At 37.9% G+C, this 24,346-nt stretch overlaps 1 protein-coding gene across 6 annotated transcripts in view; it reads right to left on the reverse strand.

The window, feature by feature from the left end:
• Positions 1 to 24,346, reverse strand: part of CDKAL1 (CDKAL1 threonylcarbamoyladenosine tRNA methylthiotransferase) — a 599,197-nt gene that overhangs the window by 323,453 nt on the left and 251,398 nt on the right. For all 6 annotated transcript variants that reach the window (XM_088831304.1, XM_055407287.2, XM_088831305.1 and 3 more), the window contains one exon: positions 14,326 to 14,429. In XM_088831304.1, coding sequence (XP_088687430.1) covers positions 14,326 to 14,429 — 104 coding nt within the window. The remainder of the gene's footprint in view (positions 1 to 14,325; positions 14,430 to 24,346) is intronic.

Raw genomic sequence — 24,346 nt, forward strand, 5'->3', positions numbered from 1 at the left:
ACTGTGCCCAGTTCCCATTATCCTCCCAAAATTATTCACATCTGTGAACAATCTATTCTTCTCTCATTCCCAAGCAAGGACACTAGCTGACTATTCCTTCAAACTTCAGGATTCACAGTCAGATATTGAGAAGGTTCATTCTCTGAACATTTACTATTTCTGATTAGTAAAATGGAAGATGAAGTTCCCAGTTCAGTTATGAGAATCATAAGGGCATACATCAAAAGATATTTATTGAACATTAATTGTGATATCAAGAAAAGTGAGACCCAAGCAGTTCTTATCAAAGAGATCACAGAGGAGGTAAAGTAGAAAAATATACATATTTAAACAGATCACTTTAACTACACCTGGCAAGCGCCATCACAGATGTATGAAGAAAAAATTCTGAGTGAGTGAAGAACAAATTACAAATGGTGAAAGATGATGGCTGAAGCGGGGATTCGGGACTAAATATGAAAGGTCATGAGGACCAGCAGTATCAGTATCAACAGAGAACTTAAAATGCAAATTCTCAGGCCCCACTCAAGACCCATCGGAAACAGAATTTGCATGCTAACAAAATCTCCAGATGATCTGTCTGCCCTTTAAAGTGTGGGAAGCACATCTACTAGCCAATGTTTCCTCTTAAAAATAGCCAGGCTTGGACATGTGGCTATATGCACTAATACACAGGACAGATTTGGAACGAAAAATAAAATGGCAACAATATTTTCTCTTTTCTGTTCCCCTTCCTCCTCCTTGTCCTTTTACTAAATCATTAAGAACAAACACAATAATAATAAGCAACCATTTTTAGAAGGGGAAATAGTGGAAGCAGTGACAGATTTTATTTTCTTGGATTCCAAAATCACTGCGGACAGTGACCGTAGGCAAGAGGTTAAGAGACTTCTTTGGAAGGAAGGGAATGACAAACAGAGAGAGCATATTAAGCAGCAAAGACATCACTTTGCCAACAAAAGTCCATGTAGTCAAAGCTATGGTTTTTCCAGCAGTCATGTATACATGTGAGAGCTGGACCATAAAGAAGGCTGAGCATCGAAGAACTGATACCTTCGAATTGTGCTGGAAAAGACTCAAAAGTCCCTTGGACAACAAGGAGCTCAAACCAGTCAATCCTAAAGGAAATCAACCCTGAGTATTCACTCGAATGACTGATGCTGAAGTTGAAGTTCCAGTACTTTGGTCACCTGAGCGAAGAGCCGACTCATTGGAAAAGACCCTGATGCTAGAAAAGACTGAAATCAGAAGGAAAAGGGGATGACAGAAGATGAGATGGTTGGATGGCATCACCAACTCAATGGACATGAGTGTGAGCAAGCTCCGGGAGTTGGTGATGGACAAGGAAGCCTGGTGTGCTGCCGTCCATGGGGTTGCAAGGAGTTGGACATGACTTAGTGACTGAACAAAAACAACAGTTTTTAAGTATTCTCAAACTATCATAGATTTAGTATTACAGCATCTTGCTTAAAATCCATGCTGATTATCTAATGAGTATGCTTTATTTCTACCGTTCAGATGAAAAAACTGAACCTGAGAGAGAACAAACAGCTTTCTTAAGGTCACAGAATTTAACCCTTTCTGTTCATCACCAAAATGCAATCCTGAATCCATCTGGCTAAAATGAACAGGTACTGTAAATACAATGATAGCATTATGACATTTTGATTTAAAATACATTTTTAAAATAGCTAACAATATACTTAACACCGCAAAACAACTACACAAGAAGCTAGTGGCATAAAACAAGAATTTATTATTGCTCACGGTTCTGCAACGTGGATTGGGTTTTGTCTTTTTGATCAGTGTGATAGTGGGAGCATTAAAGATGGCTTCCTCATTCACATCTCGAGTTTCAGCTGGTACATCTGTGGGCTGACTATGTCCATGCAATAATGGCAGTAGGTTAGCCGGACCACTTTCAAGGAGACTCAGGGATCCAGGCAACATTCCCTAAGAACAAGCCCCAGTATACAAGTGTTTATAAAACTGCTTGCATCATGCTTTCTCATGCTCCAACGGCCAAAGCAAGACACCTGCCAAGCAGACAGCCAATGTAGAAGGGCCCTGTCTACACAAAGCATGACTACCAGGGGAGTGAGTCAATGGTGGCCACTGTTTATCCACATGATATTTAGAGAGAAGAAAACAGGAATTATGATTCGCTGGGTTTGTGAAATTTTAGATTCTAAAATGCATTTATAAAATATGTAATTAATTATGAAACATAAAATCAACTAAGTTTATGGGACTTCTTTGGTGGTCCAGGGGACTCCATGTGTTCACTGCAGGGAGCACAGGTTGGTTCCCTGGTGAGAGAACTAAGATCCCACATGTCACACAGCACAGCCAAAACAAAACACAAACAAGCCTAATCTTAAATATTTCAAACAGCTTATAATGCCAAAAGTGGGTTTTGTCCATTGCACACATTGCCTTTAAACCCGGAATTAAGTTCATCACTCTGCAAGTGGCAAGCAAGTAATATGGCCCATTCTAATTAATTAGTTAGGACTTTCACCTATTTATTCTCCAGGCACTAGGATTTTATTTTCTATCTTTTTGGTTTCAAACTCTAGTTTTAATCTCTGGCTCAGATCTGTTTTGATGCCTTTCCAGGCTACTTTTTTTGAGTTTGACCATATTTCTCGGCTCTAATCATGCCACATCAAATATGCACGCGTGCACAAACATTCTATATCAGGCCTGACTCATGAAACACTGCTACTGTCCCACACCCACCAGTGAAGCCTGCCACTTCACATCCATTGACAAAGGTATTTAGAGAAATGAAAGACCTTTTCCCAATAAGACGAAAATGAAGAAGACCATTTGTGTAGCTTATGCTGTTTATGCTGATATTCTTGACATAAATAGTACATTTCTTCTTTCCTTCAATATTCTGATCAAATGACTTGGTGTATTTAATCAAGAAAATTCTCTAGACAAGTTTCTGTAAGTGTTCCCCACAACACCTGCATCTGGGTCATTAGGAGCGATTCATTTGAAAGTGTAAATTCCTGGACCTACAGCAGACCTACTGAATCTCGACTCTGGCCAGATCTGTTCAAGCTTGTTCAAACTCAGGTCCATCAAGTCGGTGATGCCATCCAACCATCTCGTCCTCTGTCGTCCCCTTCTCCTCCTACCTTCAGTCTTTTCCAGCATGAGGGTCTTTTCAAATGAGTCGGTTCTTCCCATCAGGTGGCCAAAGTATTGGAGGTTCAGCTTCAGCATCGGTTCTTCCAATGAATATTCAGGACTGATTTCTTTTAGGATTGACTGATTGGATCTCCTTGCAGTCCAAGGGACTCACAAGAGTCTTCTCCAACACCGCAGTTCAAAAACAACAATTCTTCAGCACTCAGCTTTCTTTATAGTCCAACCCTCACATCCATACACGACTACTGGAAAAACCATAGCTTTGACTAGACAGACATTTCTGAGCAAAGTAATGTCTCTGCTTTTTAAAAGGCTGTCTAGGTTGGTCATAGCTTTTCTTCCAAGGAGCAAGTGTCTTTTAATTTCATGGCTACAGTCACCATCTGCAGCCATTTTGGAGCCCAAGAAAAAACCTCTCAATGTTTCCATTTTTTCCCCATCTATCTGCCATGAAGTGATGGGACGAGCCACCATGATCTTCATTTTTTGAATGTTGAGTTTTAAGCCAGCTTTTTCACTCACCTCTTTCACTTTCATCAAGAAGCTCTTTAGCTCTTCTTTGCTTTCTGCCATAAGGGTGGTATATGGCCAGATACTTGCATTTTAAACATACACCTCCAATGTCCAAAAGTTAGTCTCAGAGACAGGAAAGTTTAAGAAGCACTTCACTACCTCACCATCATTCACCTTAACCAGAATTCCGCAATTCAAAAGGATCTATGTGTTATGTATGATCAACAATGGTGTGATCACTCACCTACAGCGAGACATCCTGGAATGTAAAGTCAAGTAGGTCTTAGGAAGCATCACTATGAACAAAGCTAGTAGAGGTGATGGAATTTCAGTTAAGCTATTTCAAATGCTGAAAGATGAGGCTGTGAAAATGTTGCACTCAATATGTCAGCAAATCTGGAAAACTCAGCAGTCGCCACAGGACTGGAAAAGGTCAGTTTTCATTCCAATCTCAAAGAAAGGCAATGCCAAAGAATGCTCAAACTACCGCACCATTGCACTCATCTCACATGCTAGTAAAGTAACGTTCAAAATTCTCCAAGTCAGGCTTCAGCAATATGTGAACTGTGAACTTCCAGATGTTCAAGTTCATTTAGAAAAGGCAGAGGAACCAGAGATCAAATTGCCAACATCCGCTGGATCATGGAGAAAGCAAGAGAGTTCCAGAAAAACATCTATTTCTGCTTCATTGACTATGCCAAAGCCTTTGACTGTGTGGATCACAATAAACTGTGGAAAATTCTGAAAGAGATAGGAATACCAGACCACCTGACCTGCCTCTTGAGAAACCTGTATGCAGGTCAGGAAGCACAGTCAGAACTGGACATGGAACAACAGACTGGTTCCAAATAGGAAAAGGTGTACGTCAAGGCTGTATATTGTCACCCTGCTTATTTAACTTATATGCAGAGTACATCATGAGGAATGCTGGGCTTGAAGAAGCACAAGCTGGAATCAAGATTGCCTGGAGAAATATCAATAACCTCAGATACGCAGATGACACCCCCGCTTATGACAGAAAGTGAAGAAGAACTAGAGTTTCTTGATGAAAGGGAAAGAGGAGAGGGAAAAAGTCGACTTAAAGCTCAACATTCAGAAAACTAAGATCATGGCATCCAGTCCCATCACTTCATGGCAAATAGATGGGGAAACAGTGTCAGACTTTATATTTTTGGGCTCCAAAACGACTGCAGATGGTGACTGCAGCCAGGAAATTAAAAGACGCTCTCTCCTTGGATGGAAATGTATGACCAACCTAGACAGCATATTAAAAAGCAGAGACATTACTTTGTCACCAAAGGTCGGTCCAGTCAAGACTATGGTTTTTCCAGTAGTCATGTATGGATGTGAGAGTTGGACTATAAAGAAAGCTGAGCACAGAAGAATTGATGCTTTTGAACTGTGGTGCTGGAGAAAACTCTTGGGAGTCCCTTGGAATGCAAGGAGATCCAACCAGTCCATCCTAAGGGAGATCATTCCTGGGTGTTCATTGGAAGGACTGATGCTAAAGCTGAAACTCCAATACTTTGGCCACCTGATGTGAAGAACTGACTCATTGGAAAAGACCCTGATGCTGGGAAAGATTGGGGGCAGGAGGAGAAGGGGACGACAGAGGATGAGATAGTTGGATGGCATCACCGACTCAACGGACATGAGTTTGGGTGAACTCCGGGAGTTGGTGATGGACAGGGAGGCCTGGCATGCTGCGGTTCATGGGATCGCAAAGAGTCGGACACTACTGAGCAACTGAACTGAACTTAATGCTCATCGAATTATTTATCCTTTCCTTTTTTCTTTCAATTCATTCTTTCATCAGATCTTTCTCATTCTGCTCCAATTATATTTTTACTGGTTAAATCCTCTTACTTCCATCTTTTTCTTTTGACAAGACCAGAAATGAACGAAAGGGCATAGTTTTTAAAGTCAGCAGTCTAAATCAAACTTTTCTTTCTTATATTACAAATAACAAGAAACTTACCAAGAGAAATAAAAAACATAACTGAGAGCAACAAAGAAGAAGAAATACAGAAATTTATATCCTCTGCTGAACCGCCAAGGTCCCACTAAGACACGTTTTTTTCATGCAGAAAATTGTGCTTGCTGTACCTGACACTGCGCAAGTATGTTTACTGCAATTTAATATCCACACAAGCAGGAGAAGAAATTTAATAATTTTTCAGCTGGAATGAATTGACAGCCAGTGTTAGAAAACTGCAGACTCTGCAGAATCAATAAAAGCTGCTGGCATCACAAAATAGTACTTTTGCCCAGAAAACATCTCACAAAGGTCAGGTTTACAAACCACCAGGTAACAGTATCACTTTCACATCTTACAGGGCTATTAAAATTCCAGTAAACAACCTTCCAAAACTAACTTGCAGCCTTTAAAGTTCACCAAAATGATCCCAGAGACAGATTACCTTCAGTTCGAACTTCCGAAAGCAAACCCTTGGTTAACTTTGGTCCCCGTGTCACCACAAATTGTTCGCTGAATTCTGTTTTGCAGAAGAGAAATGTCAAAGCAAATGTTTACTTATAACTAGAAACATGGGACCTACATGGATATACTCATTTGGTAAAATGAAAGGTACTGTTAACTACCAGGAGATACTGTCCAAAAGTAAATTAATTCTCTTCTGCAAATCTTAGAAAGCCACTGCCACCAAATGTCTGGTGTCATAAAATCAAGCCTGTGTTATAAGACACAGTACTCAATTGTGAAGGAAGCGCTGCTGAAACTAAGCAATATGCCTTGCCCACTTTAGAAATATAGCTTTTCCAGGCTATATTTTCATCGCAGGTTCCAAGTCGCATATGGAATTTCATCGAGCATAATCAATTCAGGATCAGCCACTGATTCAACATTTACTGAGCACCTACTAAACCCAAATATGGACTGTCACCCAGGCCTGACCTGACACCCTCCTGGCTCAGACTTCCAGTGATCTGAAACCCAGATGGAAGCAGAGTGGAAACACGTGTTGCCGAGGACTAAGAGCCTGCCTCTGAGCAGATGCTCGGCAAGAGTCTTCATTAAGTACTATAGGTTTCCTCCAAAGGTCATCAACTTTATTCTGTGCTTATTTGATCTCAAAAGCAGATGGATTTGCCCTCAATCAAAACAGAATATGGGCACCTTAGGACCCTGACAGAGAGCAAACCCTACTCAAACCAGATGCCTGGTGGAAAGAATTGGGTTTCTAGTGGTAAACGGGCAGGCTATTTGTTCCTCTGAATCAGAGGTCTCCGTATTTTAGAAAATCACTCTCCTGAATGAATTAAAAAAACATTTAATGAATCCCAATGGTGATGTATTTACTAACTATACTCAAGCACTACTGTGCTATTATATACAATATAAAACAAATACCAAAAAAGCTTTTAAGGAAGAGAAAATACAAATCAATACAAATCCTTGTATCTTCTTCCTGAACTCTGATGTATCATCTCGCAAAACAACCTTGGGTGTGCAAACCCTAAGCCATTAGCCTCTACAGCAGGATTCCTTTGTAGTACCCAAGGACCATGGGAGTGGAGCCAGATCACTAGCAAGTCCCAAACACTCGGAATGTATTCTCTTAGGCTCCCAAGAAATCCTGTCAGAGTGTTATGCTTTACAGGACATGGCTGCAAGTTCTAAAAAGGAATGCCAAAACATACAACTGTAAGAAACTCGTTATGTAGATCTGAGTATTAAGGGGATGCTGCTGAGACCTAATGCATCTTTCCCTTTCCCTACAAGAGCTCACAAGTGAAAATTTTCCTTCAAATCTAGTGCCAAGCTGTTTTTTTATTCTTACAGAAAATAAGCTTTCAAGACAAGTTCAGAGTCGAAACAGCATATGTGACTATGGCCTACTTTCCCAAGTTCCAATTCCACACCAAGTCTTGGCTTTTCCCATCTGTTTTGCAAAGGTCTTATCATATTATATATAATTTTTCATAACTAATTGCATACTTGCAGGATGTTTTGTAGAACAAAACAGAGTGACAAAGGTAAAACTCACCAGTAACAGTGGGGGATTGATTACACTCTAGTGTTCCTAGGGACAGACTTAAAATGATATTCCCAGAAGTTCCAAATTTTCTGTACTTTTGGGTTATATGTACTCTGAACTATGAAAGCTTACAGAATTACAAACAGATGCCGTTTTATAAAACAGCCCTGGGACTGCATCTTTCATTCCCACAGCAGGGATCAGCAAACCTCACCACTGATCTCCCTATCTTACTGGCAGCAGTAATCAAAGACTAATTATTATAATGTATTGTTATCACCACATTTCTAAAGCACATACCTATCAGTAGAACTAGGAATTGTTTCTAATCAATGTTCAATAAATGTTTGTCGAATGAATGTCAAAACAACAACTATAGAGTTCCAATAGTCACTGTGGTTTCTTCCGTCTACCATCAGCATAACACCAACTTTAAGATTCAGAATGGCAAGTAGAGTTCATCTAGAATACTGAGCGATGGCAAATAGCACTCAGTATTGAGAGGGATTCTGAGGGGAAAGCTTGGCAGATCAGTGAAGGATGCCTGGCGCTGGGAAGGTGGGCAAGGAGCACAAGGGCCCTCAATTTGCTGACCCCACCCGGACAGACCACGGATCAAAATCCAACGTTTGAAAAGCTCAATGTTTTGTGCCATCTGAACACTGTCTTTCCTGGCTCGGTGCACTTTAATTTTCATTAGTCCAACTGGCTACTCTGTCCCCCTGAATTAGGAGGAGCTCCTTGGAGACAAGCCTTTCCCATCTTTCTGATTTCCACAGAGCCCAGGAAAAGAAAACACTTGTAAAATGCCAGCTGACTCTTCTGTGATACCTAGTGAAAACAAAAATCATTGATCCTCTTCACGTAAGTAAGCACCATCAGGGGATTCTGAAACCAGCCATTAACCAGCAGGGTGGTATCTACAAATGAACAGTACTATGGGAGAAGGAAATGGCACCCCACTTCAGTATTCTCGCCTGGAAAATCCCAGGGACAGAGGGGCCTGGTAGGCTACAGTCCATGGGGTCACAAAGAGTCAGACAGGACTGAGCGACTTCAGTTTCACTTTTCATTCTGACCCGCCACCCTCCCTAGCCTGGCTCATTCTTTACTAATCAACCAGGGTTTCCTCCTCACAGTCCCTCTCAGTAGAGATTGAGAGGGTCAGTTCACTTAATAACTTCGACCCAAAAAATCATCTAAACTAGTGGATCTCAATTCAAGTTCTCAACTCTGGCTTATAAGTTAGAATCATCTATATTTTAGAAAATGCACAGCCTCCCAATCCACAGAAATGATGATGCAGTTCTCAGCAAGGGGACACAGACATCAGTGTGGTTTTGGTTTTACAAAATTTCCAACTGACTAAAATGAACAGCCAGACTGATAATATTAATCGATGCCAGAGGAACATTAGTTCCTAAAGACTACATCCTTCTCTTATGAATTTATGTGTATTAGCTAGCATATTAGAGACCATAAGACAGTTCTCAATAATAACTTAAGTTACCTTTCCCCAAAGCTGACCACTAAACCCTTATTCGAACATAGGCACACCCATTCATTCATGTCTACAGGTAGCTGATTTTATGCTACAAGGACAAGAATGAACAGATGTGACAGAGATCTTGTAGCCCATAGAGCCTAAAACATTTATGATGTGGCCCTTTAAGAAAACATCTGCCAGCCCTGGACTGCTGGATTTAAGGAATAGAGCAGATAAATATTCATCAATACCAGCCAGTTCAGGCTGAATCCTAAATGTTCTGAGGAAAGAAAGGCCTCAGCAGCAAAGGACTTGTATTAAACAGGGCCCCACCTCTTACCTTCAATCCTGGCAGCTCTGCTTTTACTTTCAAATTTCATTTGAAAAAAAGAGTTGCTTTACTGCTAAGAAAACTTTATTGCTAAGAACACCACTGACTTAGAAACTCAAAGGTCTGAAGAGGCAAGAACCAAGTTAGTTATACTCTGGTCTGCCGTAGATAACGATTACTAACATTCTCTGACACCAAAGTGATTAATCTCAGCTTATTTAAACAGAATATCTGACAAACAGAAAGTTAGGTATCAGATCCTCCTATCAAGTTATACATATTATGTAAATTTATTTTGCTCTGTCATTAAAATTTCTTTTAAAAGTTACAGTTTAATGTAATATTGGGGGGGGGGGGGTTGTAACAGTCAATAGAAGAAAAGGCCATGGAGAGACTATCTTGAAATTCTATACAAGACCATGCTAAATCACTCAGCCGTGTCCGACTCTTCGTGACCCCATGGACTGTAGCCCAAAAGGCTCTTCTGTCCAAGGGATTCACCAGGCAAGAATACTGGAGTAGGTTGCCATTTCCTTCTCCATACATTACAGACTAAAGGCATTTCTATTATATTTGTCGATGTCTCTTAGAAAAGGATGTAAGCAAATAACTCTTCTTAGTATTTATAGTCTAGAGACACGTGGATTTCTCATTAAAAACTAATTATCAAATTATACAAATCACCCTAACTCCCTATTCTTTGGGAGAGCCAAGATTCACGAGTTGGTAAAATTATCTTTCCTCTTTTGAAACACAATACAGTATTTCATATTGCCTTTATTTTGTTATGGTCTATTACATATAATCCTTTAATGTAAGCTGCCTAAAATCCTTTTGTGGAAGTTGACAATTTATAAGAAATATATATATTAACGTTATTAATCCTACAGAAGAAATAGATTTCTCAGTTTGAACACAGCACAAATGAAAAGATGAAAGAATAAAAGGGACATTAAGTAACTGCCATATAAATTAACAGGATGCAACTATTGGTCTCTTTTTCATCTTAGATGAAAATCAATACACAGTATTCACTGCTAAAGGTTATAAGTCAAATGCGACTTCATGTAAACCATACAACTCAACAATTTCAAGTTTATACACCAGAAAATCAAATAATGCTCATATCCTCTCCTATCCAAAAGAGCAGGAAGTAATGTTTTCCAGCTGCATTGCATAATTAATCTCATACACATTAGACGGTATCTTTGCAAGTCTTAATTCATCAAATTCCAACATAAATCTCTAAATCACTAAGCATCAAGAAATTTTCTCCTTGCTCTGAATATTTCATCTCAATTTATTCACCTTTCCATAACCGGTTTATGCCACTTATCTTGGGGGGGGTGGTATTCAGATTTATGAGTAAGAAAAAAAAAAGTAACAACACAGAAATGAGATCTAGAAAAGCACACGAGAGCTATGAAAACAACCCATCCATCATCTCTACATTTTGATTCCAGAGACAGCAGAGAAAGGTACTGTTTCCACACCACTCACCCAGCACACTTAAAAAGGTTTGCTCCATCACTTATACAACTCAAACTGATTGATTAGCTGCTGGAGAAAAATCAATACAAATATCCTAGAAAACACTAGCTTGTAAATTCATTCCGGCCCCAACAAAGTCCTGGTCATTGCTTGACATGTTTTTCTAGATATCTAAAATGCAACCATGGCAAACCCCAGTCCCCAAAGACTGTCATGGCTAGGAATTTTTAAAACCTAAAGCTCAGCACAGGTGAAGTGAGGGTGGGAGGTTTCCCAACGATCTGTTAGAACAAAGAGATGATACCCAGAAATTAACCTGGTAAATATCACACTCATATGCAGAACTGCCACGAAAATGAAAAACATACAAGAAAGATAAAATAGTCAATGAAAATGTTAAAAAAAAAAAGCTAGGAAACCAACAAAATATAAACTATATATATTTTTCATAAAAGGTAAACTAAAGTTTCTATTAAAAAATATAAAGTTTGTTTAATGATATCCATTCAAAACTTAATGGGCTCCTTTTCTCATTCTTGGCAGCTGAATGTATAGTCAGTATATTTTTAGTACTTTAGGAAGCCACTTTATATTCAGAATGATTTCATGATTATTTCAGAATCTCTTCTGAATGCTCCCTTGCCTATGGGCTAGCACTAGTCTCTTCAGTCATTAGATGTCTAAGAAATAAATGTTTATGACTATAAAATGTTCCATGAATATGCTATTCAGAAAGAAATTGTTACCTTATTGTATAGTCTATCACATGACAGGCAACCAGGGATATAATCCCTATTCTACAATTAGTATAGAGATTTTTTAAAAACCATTTTGTATTTGTGACACATAGTCATTTAAAAATTTAAGAAAAAGAAAAGGAATGCAATTTTCAGTTGGGAAATTTAACTTGCATTGACATAACAGCTTTAAACACTAAAATTTAGTGACAGCATATTTAGACTTTTCTTCTTAAATTCTTAAAGAATCATAATGTTTATTAATGGGAAAATTTAATAATGGTATAATGTAGAATTTAAGGGGCTCTGATCCTCTCAATATTCCTAATTTCTTAATTATTAAAGAATAAGATACGCAAGAGTTACCAAAGAAGAAAAACGGGCTATTTCTACTATTACATTTAACTGCATAATTAGTCTTTGTAATTTAAAAACTCATAGCAATTTTAAAACTCATAGGAAGTCTACACAACCATTATGATATCAAGGCTTTCTGCAGAACAAAAGACAATGCTGCTAACTCAATGTCTTTAAAATGTGAGCTTATAGCTTATAATTTCCTATTGTGAAATTACAAGGCCATCCTTAACATGATTTTGCATTTGTCAAACTGAGAAAACAAAAGGTGGCTGTCATACTCAATAGTTCCTATCTGTAAAGAATTCTTCATAAAACATATTTTAGAAATAAAAGAAAATGTCTCATGGTTCTAATCATTAATGTTACAGATATTACAATATTCTCACTCAAAATTGGACTTCTCAAAAAAAAATTAGAATTCTTCGATTTATTTTAAATTCCTCCAGTTTAAGTCACATGCCTTTTTTACGATAAGGGCACAACCAATGACTTCATTTAAGTTATCTCAAACAGCAAGCAACACTACATGTCATAGTACTGAGAAAACTATGACTTGTATACATCAAGTACCTTTATCAGATCATGTGGCTGGAACCCAGCAGAGCCCTGTTGTGAATTCAAACTCTCCTATGGCAAAGAGCATCAGATACTCACAACTCAAAATTCCCTAAACACATGGGCTTACCTAGAAAGTTAAGACCTCGGTATTTTAGTAACAGTTCCACATATCAACCCAATGAGCCCATCAGTCCAAAAATTAGCCTTCAATCAACAAGACAATAGGAAAACATTGCACTGCACACATTTCACGGTGGGGGGGCTAACCAAGCACATATGTATCTATTGACAATGATGAAAGTAATATTAAATAAATCTCTTTTAATACTTTCTCTAGAAATAGCCACTAAGTCACTGTTAACCTCTGATATATTCTTTAAGTCACTCATTTTAATCAGCAAACCCACTTGTAATTTGTATGCCTTCTAAATCAGAGTCAGTGGATAGATCATACAGTTCTAATATCTCTGTTATCCAACAGACATAGGGGGAAACAAACACCAAGTAAGAATGCCAGCTGCTGCTGAGGCTTCTGCACGAATTCATTCCCTTTCTAAAGAATACTTAAAGTAACCATATTGCAGAAAAGACAACCACTCAGACTTCTCTGATTAGCCAATTCACCTGGTTCTGAAACAGAACAACTACAAGAGTCAATGAGTTTCTATTTATTTCTTTCAATACAAGTTGAATGTGAACAGAAGAGGGAACTGTGCTAAGAATATAAAGTTAGAAAAAAAATTGTCCAGAAGTGTTAAATTAATCAAGAGTATTTTTCTCTTTGTTTTAAAGAGTAGTTCAAATTCATGTTGGTAAAAGCTTTTCACTAAATACGTGTGTTTGTAAAACATACTTTCTGAGACTCAGGGTGGGAAGTACTGGAAGTAGCACTCTAAGGTACTTGCTAAAAGGAAAAGCACATTGCCAGTAAGAATTAACCCACAAGATTATGAGACAACAGATTATCTCATGTTGGTTATAAAAACACACCAATGTTATATACACATACTATAAACAAAGACAAAAGAAGAAATTTATGGTTATGTGTCAACACAATTGTGATTCATGTTACAAATGTCTTACTATATCTGAGAGATATCGAGGCAATCACATTTTCCAGCAATTGATGAATCGGAAGTAGCTGGTCACCCACACAAAGAATTATTCTCTTTAAGACTCTAAACCATTACCAATCTTCACAGCTCCAACAGTCCTATGGATGAGTGGGGGTTATCTTTATTTGCTCAAAGTAAAATCTACCTTCTCTTTCCAAGACTCTTGATAATCCTTATTAGTTCTGTTTTCTAAATGGCCCAAAAATTAACAAAGAAAGAGGCAGAAATCTTTAAAAAATATTTCACTCAGTCCACAAAAGTCTAATTAACACACACCAGAAGGTCACGGCTTTCATTTTTATTTTTTTGTCTTTTCCATGAAATATAAAGACAGGTGATAAATTTCAAAGTATGTCACTTACCCTAGAGCTTTAAGAAAACAGAAGAGTGATGAAAGAAAAGTTATGCAAATATCATAACCTGAATCTGATAACATCTTCTATTAGATGAGCTGAAACATTTGTAAACTCTTCAAAAAGCTGAACAAGCATACACCTACAATGAAGTTTTACTTAGAAGACTATTACAATTTATTAAAGAGACTGAAATCACAGAGAATTCTAGAAACTCTTACCTTGAAAAGACTGTTTGGCTCTATCTACTAATTCATCAATTGGATAACTGGCCAAATTTCCTCTGGCGTGTTTAGTTTTGCAGTAGGTACAAGCATTGAGACACCTGTTCAAATGACAGCGATAAATACAGTTAAAACTTTTAAAGACACTTAACACAGGGGGAAAATATCCAAAATATATACCAAAGTACTGTTCTAGTATCACTTGCCAGCTTATATAAGAAATATGAAAAATGAGTATCTACCAAGCTTCATATTTATTTCCACCAGGCACAGAAATCTGTTCAAGAATGGTTGTACAAACCACATAATACTAATTTCAAATGCACACATTAATATGGAACAAAGTTTATAAATGCTTAAAATGGTTAATCAAAAGAAAAAACATTCATAATTTTTTAATCAATGGAATTTATTTGGCTATTATAAAACTAAAATTTTAATATCACTTATATATACTGCATTATTCATAAATGAAAAAGTTTTAACTTTTATCTAATGATATAAGAATAAATTGGCAACATAGAATTCTCATAAGAAAATACATTCTTAATAATCTTCAGATAATATCTTTAACTCTTCAAAATCAGAAATAAACAATAAAACAGGTCCAATGAATATTCTTTGGGATTATATTCGTCAAAGAAACTGAACGACAACATTAGTTTCAAAAAATTAAAAAATAGAATTATCTCCCAAAATACTTAAGAGATGATAAAGAACTATCTTTTAATAATGAAAACGTTGGTTATACTCTTATAATATAAAAAGTTTAAATGCATTTTATTATAAAATTTTAAAAAACCGTTACACAAAATATCCTTTTGCCAAAAAGATAAGTCTCAGCAACACTAAACGGAACAAAGAATAACATCTTTTCAAAGATTCAACTGCTATAATTAATAGCAAGGTTTTTAAAGACCATCACTAAGCAAATGCTTTAAAATTTCAAACTGAGAAAAATTAAACTTCTAATAATTACAAGTATCCAATGTGTCATTCTGTTAATATATAATTTAAAAATACATATAAATCATATAAATCAGGAGACAACAATGTAATGCTTAATTTATAATTATTTTTGCATGGAACTCGACAAGAACACACTCAAGAGTTTTGGCAAAGGTTTTTGTTTTGGCAAGGATTTTTAACTGTTTAACAGACCACATACTCTTAAAAAAGTAACATCCCTTTCTTCCTAAGCCATTTACACACACACACAAATTGTGGTCTGTCAAATGAATAGACGTTTGGTACCCCAACTATTACGTGTCTTCTCTTTTGAACTTTCATCTGTTCCATAATAAGGAAAAAAAGTAACCTTTTTTTTTTAAACTTCTCCTTGAAAGACTAGGGCTTCCCTTGTGGCTCAGCTGGTAAAGAATCCGCCTGCAATGCAGGAGACCTGGGTTCGGAAGATCCCCTGGAGAAGGGAAAGGTTACCCACTCCAGTATTCTGGCCTGGAGAATTCCATGGACTGTACAGACCATGGGGTTGCAAAGAGTCGGACACGACTGAGCAACTTTCATTTCCACACTGTGGAAGACTAACTTCCTTTTGCTTAGCCCTGAGTGAGCACCAGCCATTTATCAAGACGTTGTATATACATTATCCCATTTAATTCTTCTCAAATTGGGTGTTACTGTCTCCATCTTACAGATGATTCGAAAAAGTTAGATAATATAGATGACTTCACAGAAATACAAAGGAGCATAAGATACTACTGTGGCAACAACTACACACCAACTAGACAAGCTAGAATAAAGAAAACCTCCTAGAAACAAACAGCCCACCAAGACTGAATCATGATCCCACTTACAAAAGCATCAAAAACAATGAAATGCCTGGGAATAAATTTAACCAAGAAGGTTAAAGATCTGTAGAATGAAAAGTTCAAAACATTGATGAAAGAAAAATTTTTAAAAAAAGCAAAGCCAAAGGCAGCTCAATTCCTAATTTCAAACGATATTACTAAGCTACAGAAATCAAAATAATTGGTGCTAGTAAAAAACAGGCATGTAGGTTAATGTAAAAAAACTGACAGTCCAGGAATAAACTCATGAATATACAGCCGACTAACATTTGACAAAAGAGCCAAGAATACTCAATACAGAAAAGACAGTCTATTCAACAAATGGTGCTGGGAAAATTGAATATTCACTTACAAAAGCACTTACTTGTATCACTGAGAAGAATTACTAGAAAATGAATTAAAGACTTAGATGTAAAACCATAAACCATGTAAATTACAATTAAATGTAAAACCAGAAACTCCTAGAAGAAAACACAGGGAAAAAGTTCCTTGACATTGTTCTTAGCAATGATTTTATTTTTGGATATGACACCGAAACCACAAATAACAGAAGCAAAAATAAACAAGCTGGATTACATCAAACTAAAAAGCTGCACAGCAAAGGAAAACAATCAATGAAATGAAAAGGCAAACAACAGAATGGGAGAAAATATTTCCAAACCACATATCTGATTCAAAATATATGACTGAATTTTTTGATTCATAATATATGATTATTATTCCATATTTCCGTTCCATTTAGTCACTCATTCATGTCAAACTCTTTGCAACCCCATGGACTGAAGCACGCCAGGCCTTCCTGTCCATCACCAACTCCTGGAGTTTACCCAAACTCATGTCCTATGAGTCAGTGATGCCATTCAACCATTTCATCCTCTGTTGTCCCCTTTCCTGCCCTCAATCTTTCCCAACATCAGGGTCTTTTCCAATAGGTCAGCTCTTTGCATCAGGTGGCCAAAGTACTGGAGTCTCAGCTTCAGCATCAGTCCTTCTAATGAACACTCAGGCATGATCTCCTTTAGGATGGACTGGTTGGATCTCCCTGCAGTCCAGGGGACTCTCAAGAGTCTTCTCCAACGCCACAGTCCAAAAGCATCAATTCTTCAGCACTCAGCTTTCTTTATATTCCAACTCTAATATCCATACATGACTACTGGAAAAACCAGAGCTTTGACTGGATGGAACTTTGATGGCAAAATAATGTCTCTGCTTTTTAATATGCTGTCTAGGTTGGTCATAACTTTTCTTCCAAGGAGCAAGCGTCTTTTAATTTCATGGTTGCAGACACCATCTGCAGTGATTTTGGAGCCCCCAAAAATAAAATCTGTCACTGTTTCCACTGTTTTCCCATCTATTTCCCATGAAGTATGGGACCAGATGCCATGATCTTAGTTTTCTGAATGTTGAGCTTTAAGTCAACTTTTTCACTTTCCTCTTTCCCTTTCATCGAGTCTCTTTAGTTCCTCTTCACTTTCTGCCATAAGGGTGGTGTCATCTGCATGTCTGAGGTTATTGATATTTCTCCCGACAGTCTTGATTCCAGCTTGTGCTTCTTCCAGCCCAGCGTTCCTCATGATGTACTCTGCATATAAGTTAAATAAGCAGGGTGACAATATACAGCCTTGACGTACTCCTTTCCCTATTTGGAACCAGTCTGTTGTTCCATGTCCAGTTCTAACTGTTGCTTCCCGACTTGCATACAGGTTTCTCAAGAGGCAGGTCAGATGGTCTGGTATTCCCATCCCTTTCAGAATTTTCCACAGTTTGTTGTGATCCACACAGTCAAAGGCTTTGGCATAGCCAATAAAGCAGAAATAGATGTTCTTCTGGAACTTTCTTGCTTTTTTGACGATCTAGCAGATGTTGGCAATTTGATCTCTGGTTCCTCTGCCTTTTCTAAAACAAACTTGAACATCTGGAATTTCATGATTCATGTATTGTTGAAGCCTGGCTTGGAGAATTTTGAGCATGACTTTACCAGCGTGTGAGATGAGTGCAAATGTGCGGTAGTTGGAGCATTCTTTGGCATTGCCTTTCCTTGGGATTGGAATGAAAACTGACCTTTTCCATAATAAGAGATTCATAATATCTGATTTGGGGTTAATATTCTAGATATAAAAATCCTCACAAAGCTCCATGAATAACAATCGAATATTAAGATGGCCAAAGACAACAACTAGACGTTTCTCCAAATACAACATTCATGGGGTCAACAGTCGCAGGAAAAGATACTCAAGATTACTAATCATCAGGGAAATGCAAATGAAAACCACAATGAGATATCACCTCACCCCTGTTAGAATGGCTATTATCAAAAAAACAAGAGTTGACAACGCCTGACAAAAGGAAACTTGTGCACTATTGGTGGGAATATAAATTGGTATTGCTAGCATGAAAAACATTATAGAGGTTCCTCAAAAAATTAAAAATAGAATTATCATATGATTCCATTTCTGGGTATATCTCCAAAGGAGATAAAATCACTGTCTCAAAGAGGTACCCGCAACCTCATTTTCACTGCAGAAATACCTAAAATCAGCCAAACATGGAAAACAACCTGTTTCTTCAACAAATACATGAATGAAGAAAATGTGATACATTTATATAAGGGATATTACTCAGCCATTAAAAAGATGGAAAAACTGCCATTTGCACCAATATGAATGGATCTTGAGGGCATTATGTGAAGTGAAATAAGTCAGCCAGAAAATAAAAAATACTGTATGATCTCTTTTTTATGTGAAATTCAAAACCAAACAAACAAAAGCAAAACAAAAAACAAATTCATAGAAACTAAAGATTGTTGGTTTCCAGAGGGTGGGATTTGTGAGAGGTAGGGGAAAAGAGTGAAGGTGGCCTAAAGGTACAAACTTATAAAATAAATTCTAGGGGTGTAACGTACAGTATGATGACTATAGTTACCAGTACTGTATTGTACACCTGAAGAGCAGTAAGAAAAGAGAATTGCGAAGTTCTCATTACAAGAAAAATCTGTAATTATATAAAAGGAGGACTATTAACTTAATGTGGCAAACATTTTACAATATATACATGTATCAAATATTTATGCTTTCTATCTTAGCTCATACAATGTTATATGTCAATTATATCTCAGTGAAACCGCGGGGGGAGCGGAGTCAGATAAGTGGCTTGTTCAAGACATCTAACAACTAAAATTCAAAACATAAGTCCATCAAATTTCAAATTCCCTCCTATTGCCATACCAAACTGCCTCCCCAGAATAAATGCATATCAAATATCCTCTGTGTGCGTGCTAAGTTGCTTTAGTCTGGTCCTACTCTGCAACCCTATGGACTATGGCCCCCAGGCACTTCTGTCCATGGGATTCTCCAGGCAAGAATACAGGAATGGATTGCCTGACCTCCTCCAGGGGCTCTTCCTGACCCAGGGATCAAACCCGCATCTGTTACATCTCCCATATTGGTGGGTGTGTTCTTTACCATTAGTGCCACCTGGGAAGCAGACAAATGCAGATAAGATATAATAAGACAAGCAATCATCTGACATGAGATGTAAAGTGATGCAGCACGGATATTCAAAGACACAGCTGGTACTCATCATCTTGTGTATGGAAAAATGAAAGTGAAGTCACTCAGTCGTGTCCGACTCTTTGCAATCCTGTGGACTGTAGCCTGCCAGGCTCCTCCATCAATGGGATTTTCCAAGCAAGAGTACTGAAGTGGGTTGCCATTTCTTTCTCCAGCAGATCTTCCCAACCCAGGGATCAGACCCAGGTCTCATGCATTGTAGCAGACTCTTCACCATCTGAGCCACTAGGAAAGTCCTCTTGTGTATGGAATTATTGTCTGAAACCTGTTTCTCTCGCATTCTTTGGAAATCTCAGGCTAGTCTTCCTGTCCGTCCACTGGCCCAAACTAGTTATCTCACCCTTGTTCACAAGAGTTCTATTTTCGCCCTACAGCTGCTCTGTGGCAGAATGTGTCCCTTTCCTGGTTTTGCCGTGGGGCCCTCTCTGCCCTTCTCTTCAGTGGCTCCATGACGGGATCGATGCTGCATACCCCACACTCATTCATCCAGGATCCCTCTGCCATTCACTCAAGCTGAACCAGGGAAAATGCTCTCTCCACTCCCTGATACTACTTCCCCTGATCTATTTCTCCAGACCCATTCTCTTATTTCTCCTACCCCCAATGCAGAGCTCCGTAAATTAAGTGGACAATTTTGATAAAAGCTGATACTATTTCTAACTTGGGCTATTTCTTAGAAGTAACTTTCTTAAGGGACACTAGCCTAGGGGAGGGAAAAGAAAACAGAGGGAAAAATGCATTTTAAGTATTTATAACATAAATGAGTTAACACACATGAAACAGAATACTGCTGGCACCTAGTTAAGTGATCAGTAAGTACTGGTCAATGGTTGTTCCCTGTGACCACCCTCAACAATTCTGTAAGGAAATCATTATGCACCATCATGTTCCACGAATACCTGACCTTCTGGAATGGATGTGTTGCTGATAGGTTGACTTCAATCAACTATGGAAACCAAATCATGTTTTCCTACTGCCTCACTTAATAAAGATGGGAATGTACTCCCCATGGAAAACCAATTAGGAAAATGGACTAAAACATTTAAATAAAACAAGGTGACTGATACTCGGAAACATTTATAATAATCAAAACAAGGCAGTAAGTTTAAATGTTACATTCAGTTCAGTTCAGTTCAGTCACTCAGTCGTGTCTGACTCTTTGTGACCCCATGAATCTCAGCACACCAGGCCTCCCTGTCTATCACCAACTCCCGGAGTTCACTCAAACTCATGTCCATCGAGAGGGTGATGCCATCCAGCCATCTCATCCTCTGTCGTCCCCTTCTCTTCCTGCCCCCAATCCCTCCCAGCATCAGGGTCTTTTCCAATGTTACATTAAGAATTCAAAATATTCTTTACTAAACTGCTTCCTCCAGGTTAATTAAGAGTTGTTGATGTGATGTATTTTTGAAGTTCTAAACTCTCCATTGTATAAGATAGGTTCATCCCTATCTGCAGTTACCACAATAATACCTATTATTATTTAAATAAAGCGAAAATTTCTATGGAGAGCATTTCTTAAGCATGTTAAAACAGCACTAATCAAGCACTAAGTCTACTATGTCTTACATTTAAAAAAGAGAGAGGTTCGATATAATACACAGGAAATATAGCCAAAGCACAATCAGAAAAGAGTGAGCTTTTTGATGCTCTTTGGTTTAAAAACAACCTTCTCAATCACCAGGAATTATGATGACCAATCATTTCCACACGACAAGCCTCCAACAAAAGAGATTCATCACAGAAACCTTTCGTAGTTTCAGTTATCTGTAAACAATTAAGTAATTGTTTAAGAGGAAGAACACTGAGGCTGTTTCTTTAACTGTCAGAAAACAAAAGATCTTTGAGGGTTGACTGTTGAAAGCCAAAACCAAAAAGAGATGGCTGTTGAACTGTAAGGAAAAAGGAAAATCCTGAACAGACATACCCTGTTGTCACAGAAGGGTAAAGCTAGCACACTCCACCACCCCATCTTTGTACAGGTTGCTAGATGGCCACACGCCAAGAAATAACTGAAAACCTCAAAAGCAGAGCCAGACCAGGCATTTAATTTAGCAGTATAACTCAAGTCTTGAATAACATGTGTGGTAGAATAGTCTTACATTACAGAAATGAAACAAATAAAATAATGAATTTTCACAATTAAAATTTTTAAATTGTCAAAAAAATATTTCAAAGGGTTCAAATGCATAACATGCTAATTTGATACCGAAACCACATACAGTGAATGAAAATTAAAAGTTTTAATACATTAGGCTTTTTCTTCTAAAGAGCATCTTCTGATATCACAAGCTTTAGAATGACTTAAAAATCAGAGTTACATTTTAAAAAATTCACCCATACTGATACCTCATTTTTTAAGGGGAGAAAAAATTATGTGACTTAGGATTCTGTTTCTGCTTTGGGACAAAGATGATTTTAAATATGCAAAAACTATTGTCTTTAACAATAACATTAACACTTCAAACTAACGTTCTATGTCATTCACAAACTCTAATCCTTATTTATTTTTAATCAGTTGACAAGAGCATCATCTTTCTCAAAGCTTCAAATTTTACAAACTAAGTACTTTGTAAACCAAAACCTTGGAAAAATCACATTGTGGCTTTCCATATGGAACCCTCATGAAGCAAAGAAAAAACAAAAACTCAAGAAACAAAAAGGTTCATACACTGCAGGCTATAACAGACTTGATTGTTAAATATAGTCTATTGTGAACCCTCATCACGGTTTTTAAAGTATTCAAGAGTACTTCCAGGAAAATTACAAACTTTCTGATCTTTTAAACAAATCCAAAGATACTCTTTATCAGCAAAATCTGATTGGAGCTTCAAATGATAATTCTTGTTTGCCAAGAACAAAATCCTGAACAAGAAAGGAAAAATAACATATCTGAAAAACTAGAATATATCCTAAATTCTTTAAGCTTCCTATGGACATGGAACAACAGACTGGTTCCAAATAGGGAAAGGAGTATATCAAGGATGTATATTGTCACCCTGCTTATTTAACTTATATGCAGAGTACATCATGCGAAATGCAGGGCTGGATGAAGCACAAGCTGGAATCAAGATTGCCAGGAGCAATATCAATAACTTCAGATACATAGATGACACCACCCTTATGACAGAAGGTGAAAAGAACTAAAGAGCCTCTTGATGATAGTGAAAGAGGAGAGTGAAAAAGCTGGCTTAAAACTCAACTTTCAGAAAACTAAGATCATGGCATCCAGTCCCATGATTTCATGGCAAATAGATGGGGGAAAAATGGAAACAGAGAGAGACTTAATTTTTTGGGCCTCCAAAATCACTGCAGATGGTGACTGCAGCCATGAAATTAAAAGACACTTGCTCCTTGAAGCTATGACCAACCTATACAGCATGTTAAAAAGTAGAGACATTACTTTACCAACAAAGGTCCATCTAGTCAAAGCTATGGTTTTTCCAGCAGTCAGGTATGGATGTGAGAGTTGGACTGTGAAGAAAGCTGAGCGCTGACGAATTGATGCTTTTGAACTGTGGTGTTGGAGAAGACTCTGACTGCAAGGAGATCCAACCATTCAATCCCAAGGAAAATCAATCTTGAATATTCATTGGAAGGACTGATGCTGAAGCTGAAACTCCAATACTTTGGCCACCTGATGCAAAGAACTGATTCACTGGAAAAGACCTTGCTGCTGGGAAAGACTGAAGGCGGGAGGAGAGGGGCCGACAGAGGATGAGATGGCTGGATGGCATCACCGGTACAATGGACGTGAGGCTGAGTGGGTCCGGGAGTTGGTGATGGACGGGGAGGCCCGGATGAAAGAAGGCCTGCAGGCCACGGGGTCGCAAACAGTTGGACACAACTGAGCGACTGAACTGAACTGATGGCCAGGGCTCCTCCCATGAGACAAATCTCTCCACTTGAGTTCCTGCCTCCGTATCCAATCTCAACATCCTACTCCAAAATTTCATGGTAATAACTGCTGCTTCTGTCTTTAACTGTAATTGTGCCCTTGCAATTGCAGGGGTTGGGATACAAGGATCTGGGAGCACAGCTGCTAACCTTTCTTGTATTTGTACTAAATTAAAAAACAACTGCAACTACATTTTCCCCTTATCCTATTCCCATTAGCTGCTGTGCTACATCCTTTGCTTCAAGGAGTTGTGTCAATGTATTTAAACTCTGTACCCTTATTTCTCATTTCCTTTATCTGAAAGATATCTTCATCATCATCACTAATCAATCTCCAAAGCAGTCAACACAAGCTTTAAAATCATCTGGGGGGGAATTGCTAGTAAAAGATGGTTGTTGAATGCTGGCCAGGTACTCAGTCATACAATAACTTTATATTAATTGTTTCATTCGTCCTTGCAACAATCTTGGTATAAGTATCATTATTCCTAACTTTCATACAGGAAACTGAGGTTGAAAAGGATTAAAACATTTGTCCAAATTTGCATAGATGGCCAAGTGAAAGATGCAATCGATCTTATTGGAAATTCCTGTATCATGGATTGTACTCTACTGCTTATAAGATACAGTAAGTTACTCTAGGTAAGAATACATGATTGTTGGAGAGGATTACAGTGAGATGGCAGAGTGGGAAGCTCTAGGAATCTGTCTTCCCTCCTAGACAACAACCGCACTGGCAGA

Source organism: Moschus berezovskii, chromosome 23 (assembly GCF_049115385.1).
Source record: "Moschus berezovskii isolate FMDL1 chromosome 23, NW_MosBer_1.0, whole genome shotgun sequence".
Lineage (NCBI taxonomy): Eukaryota > Metazoa > Chordata > Mammalia > Artiodactyla > Moschidae > Moschus > Moschus berezovskii.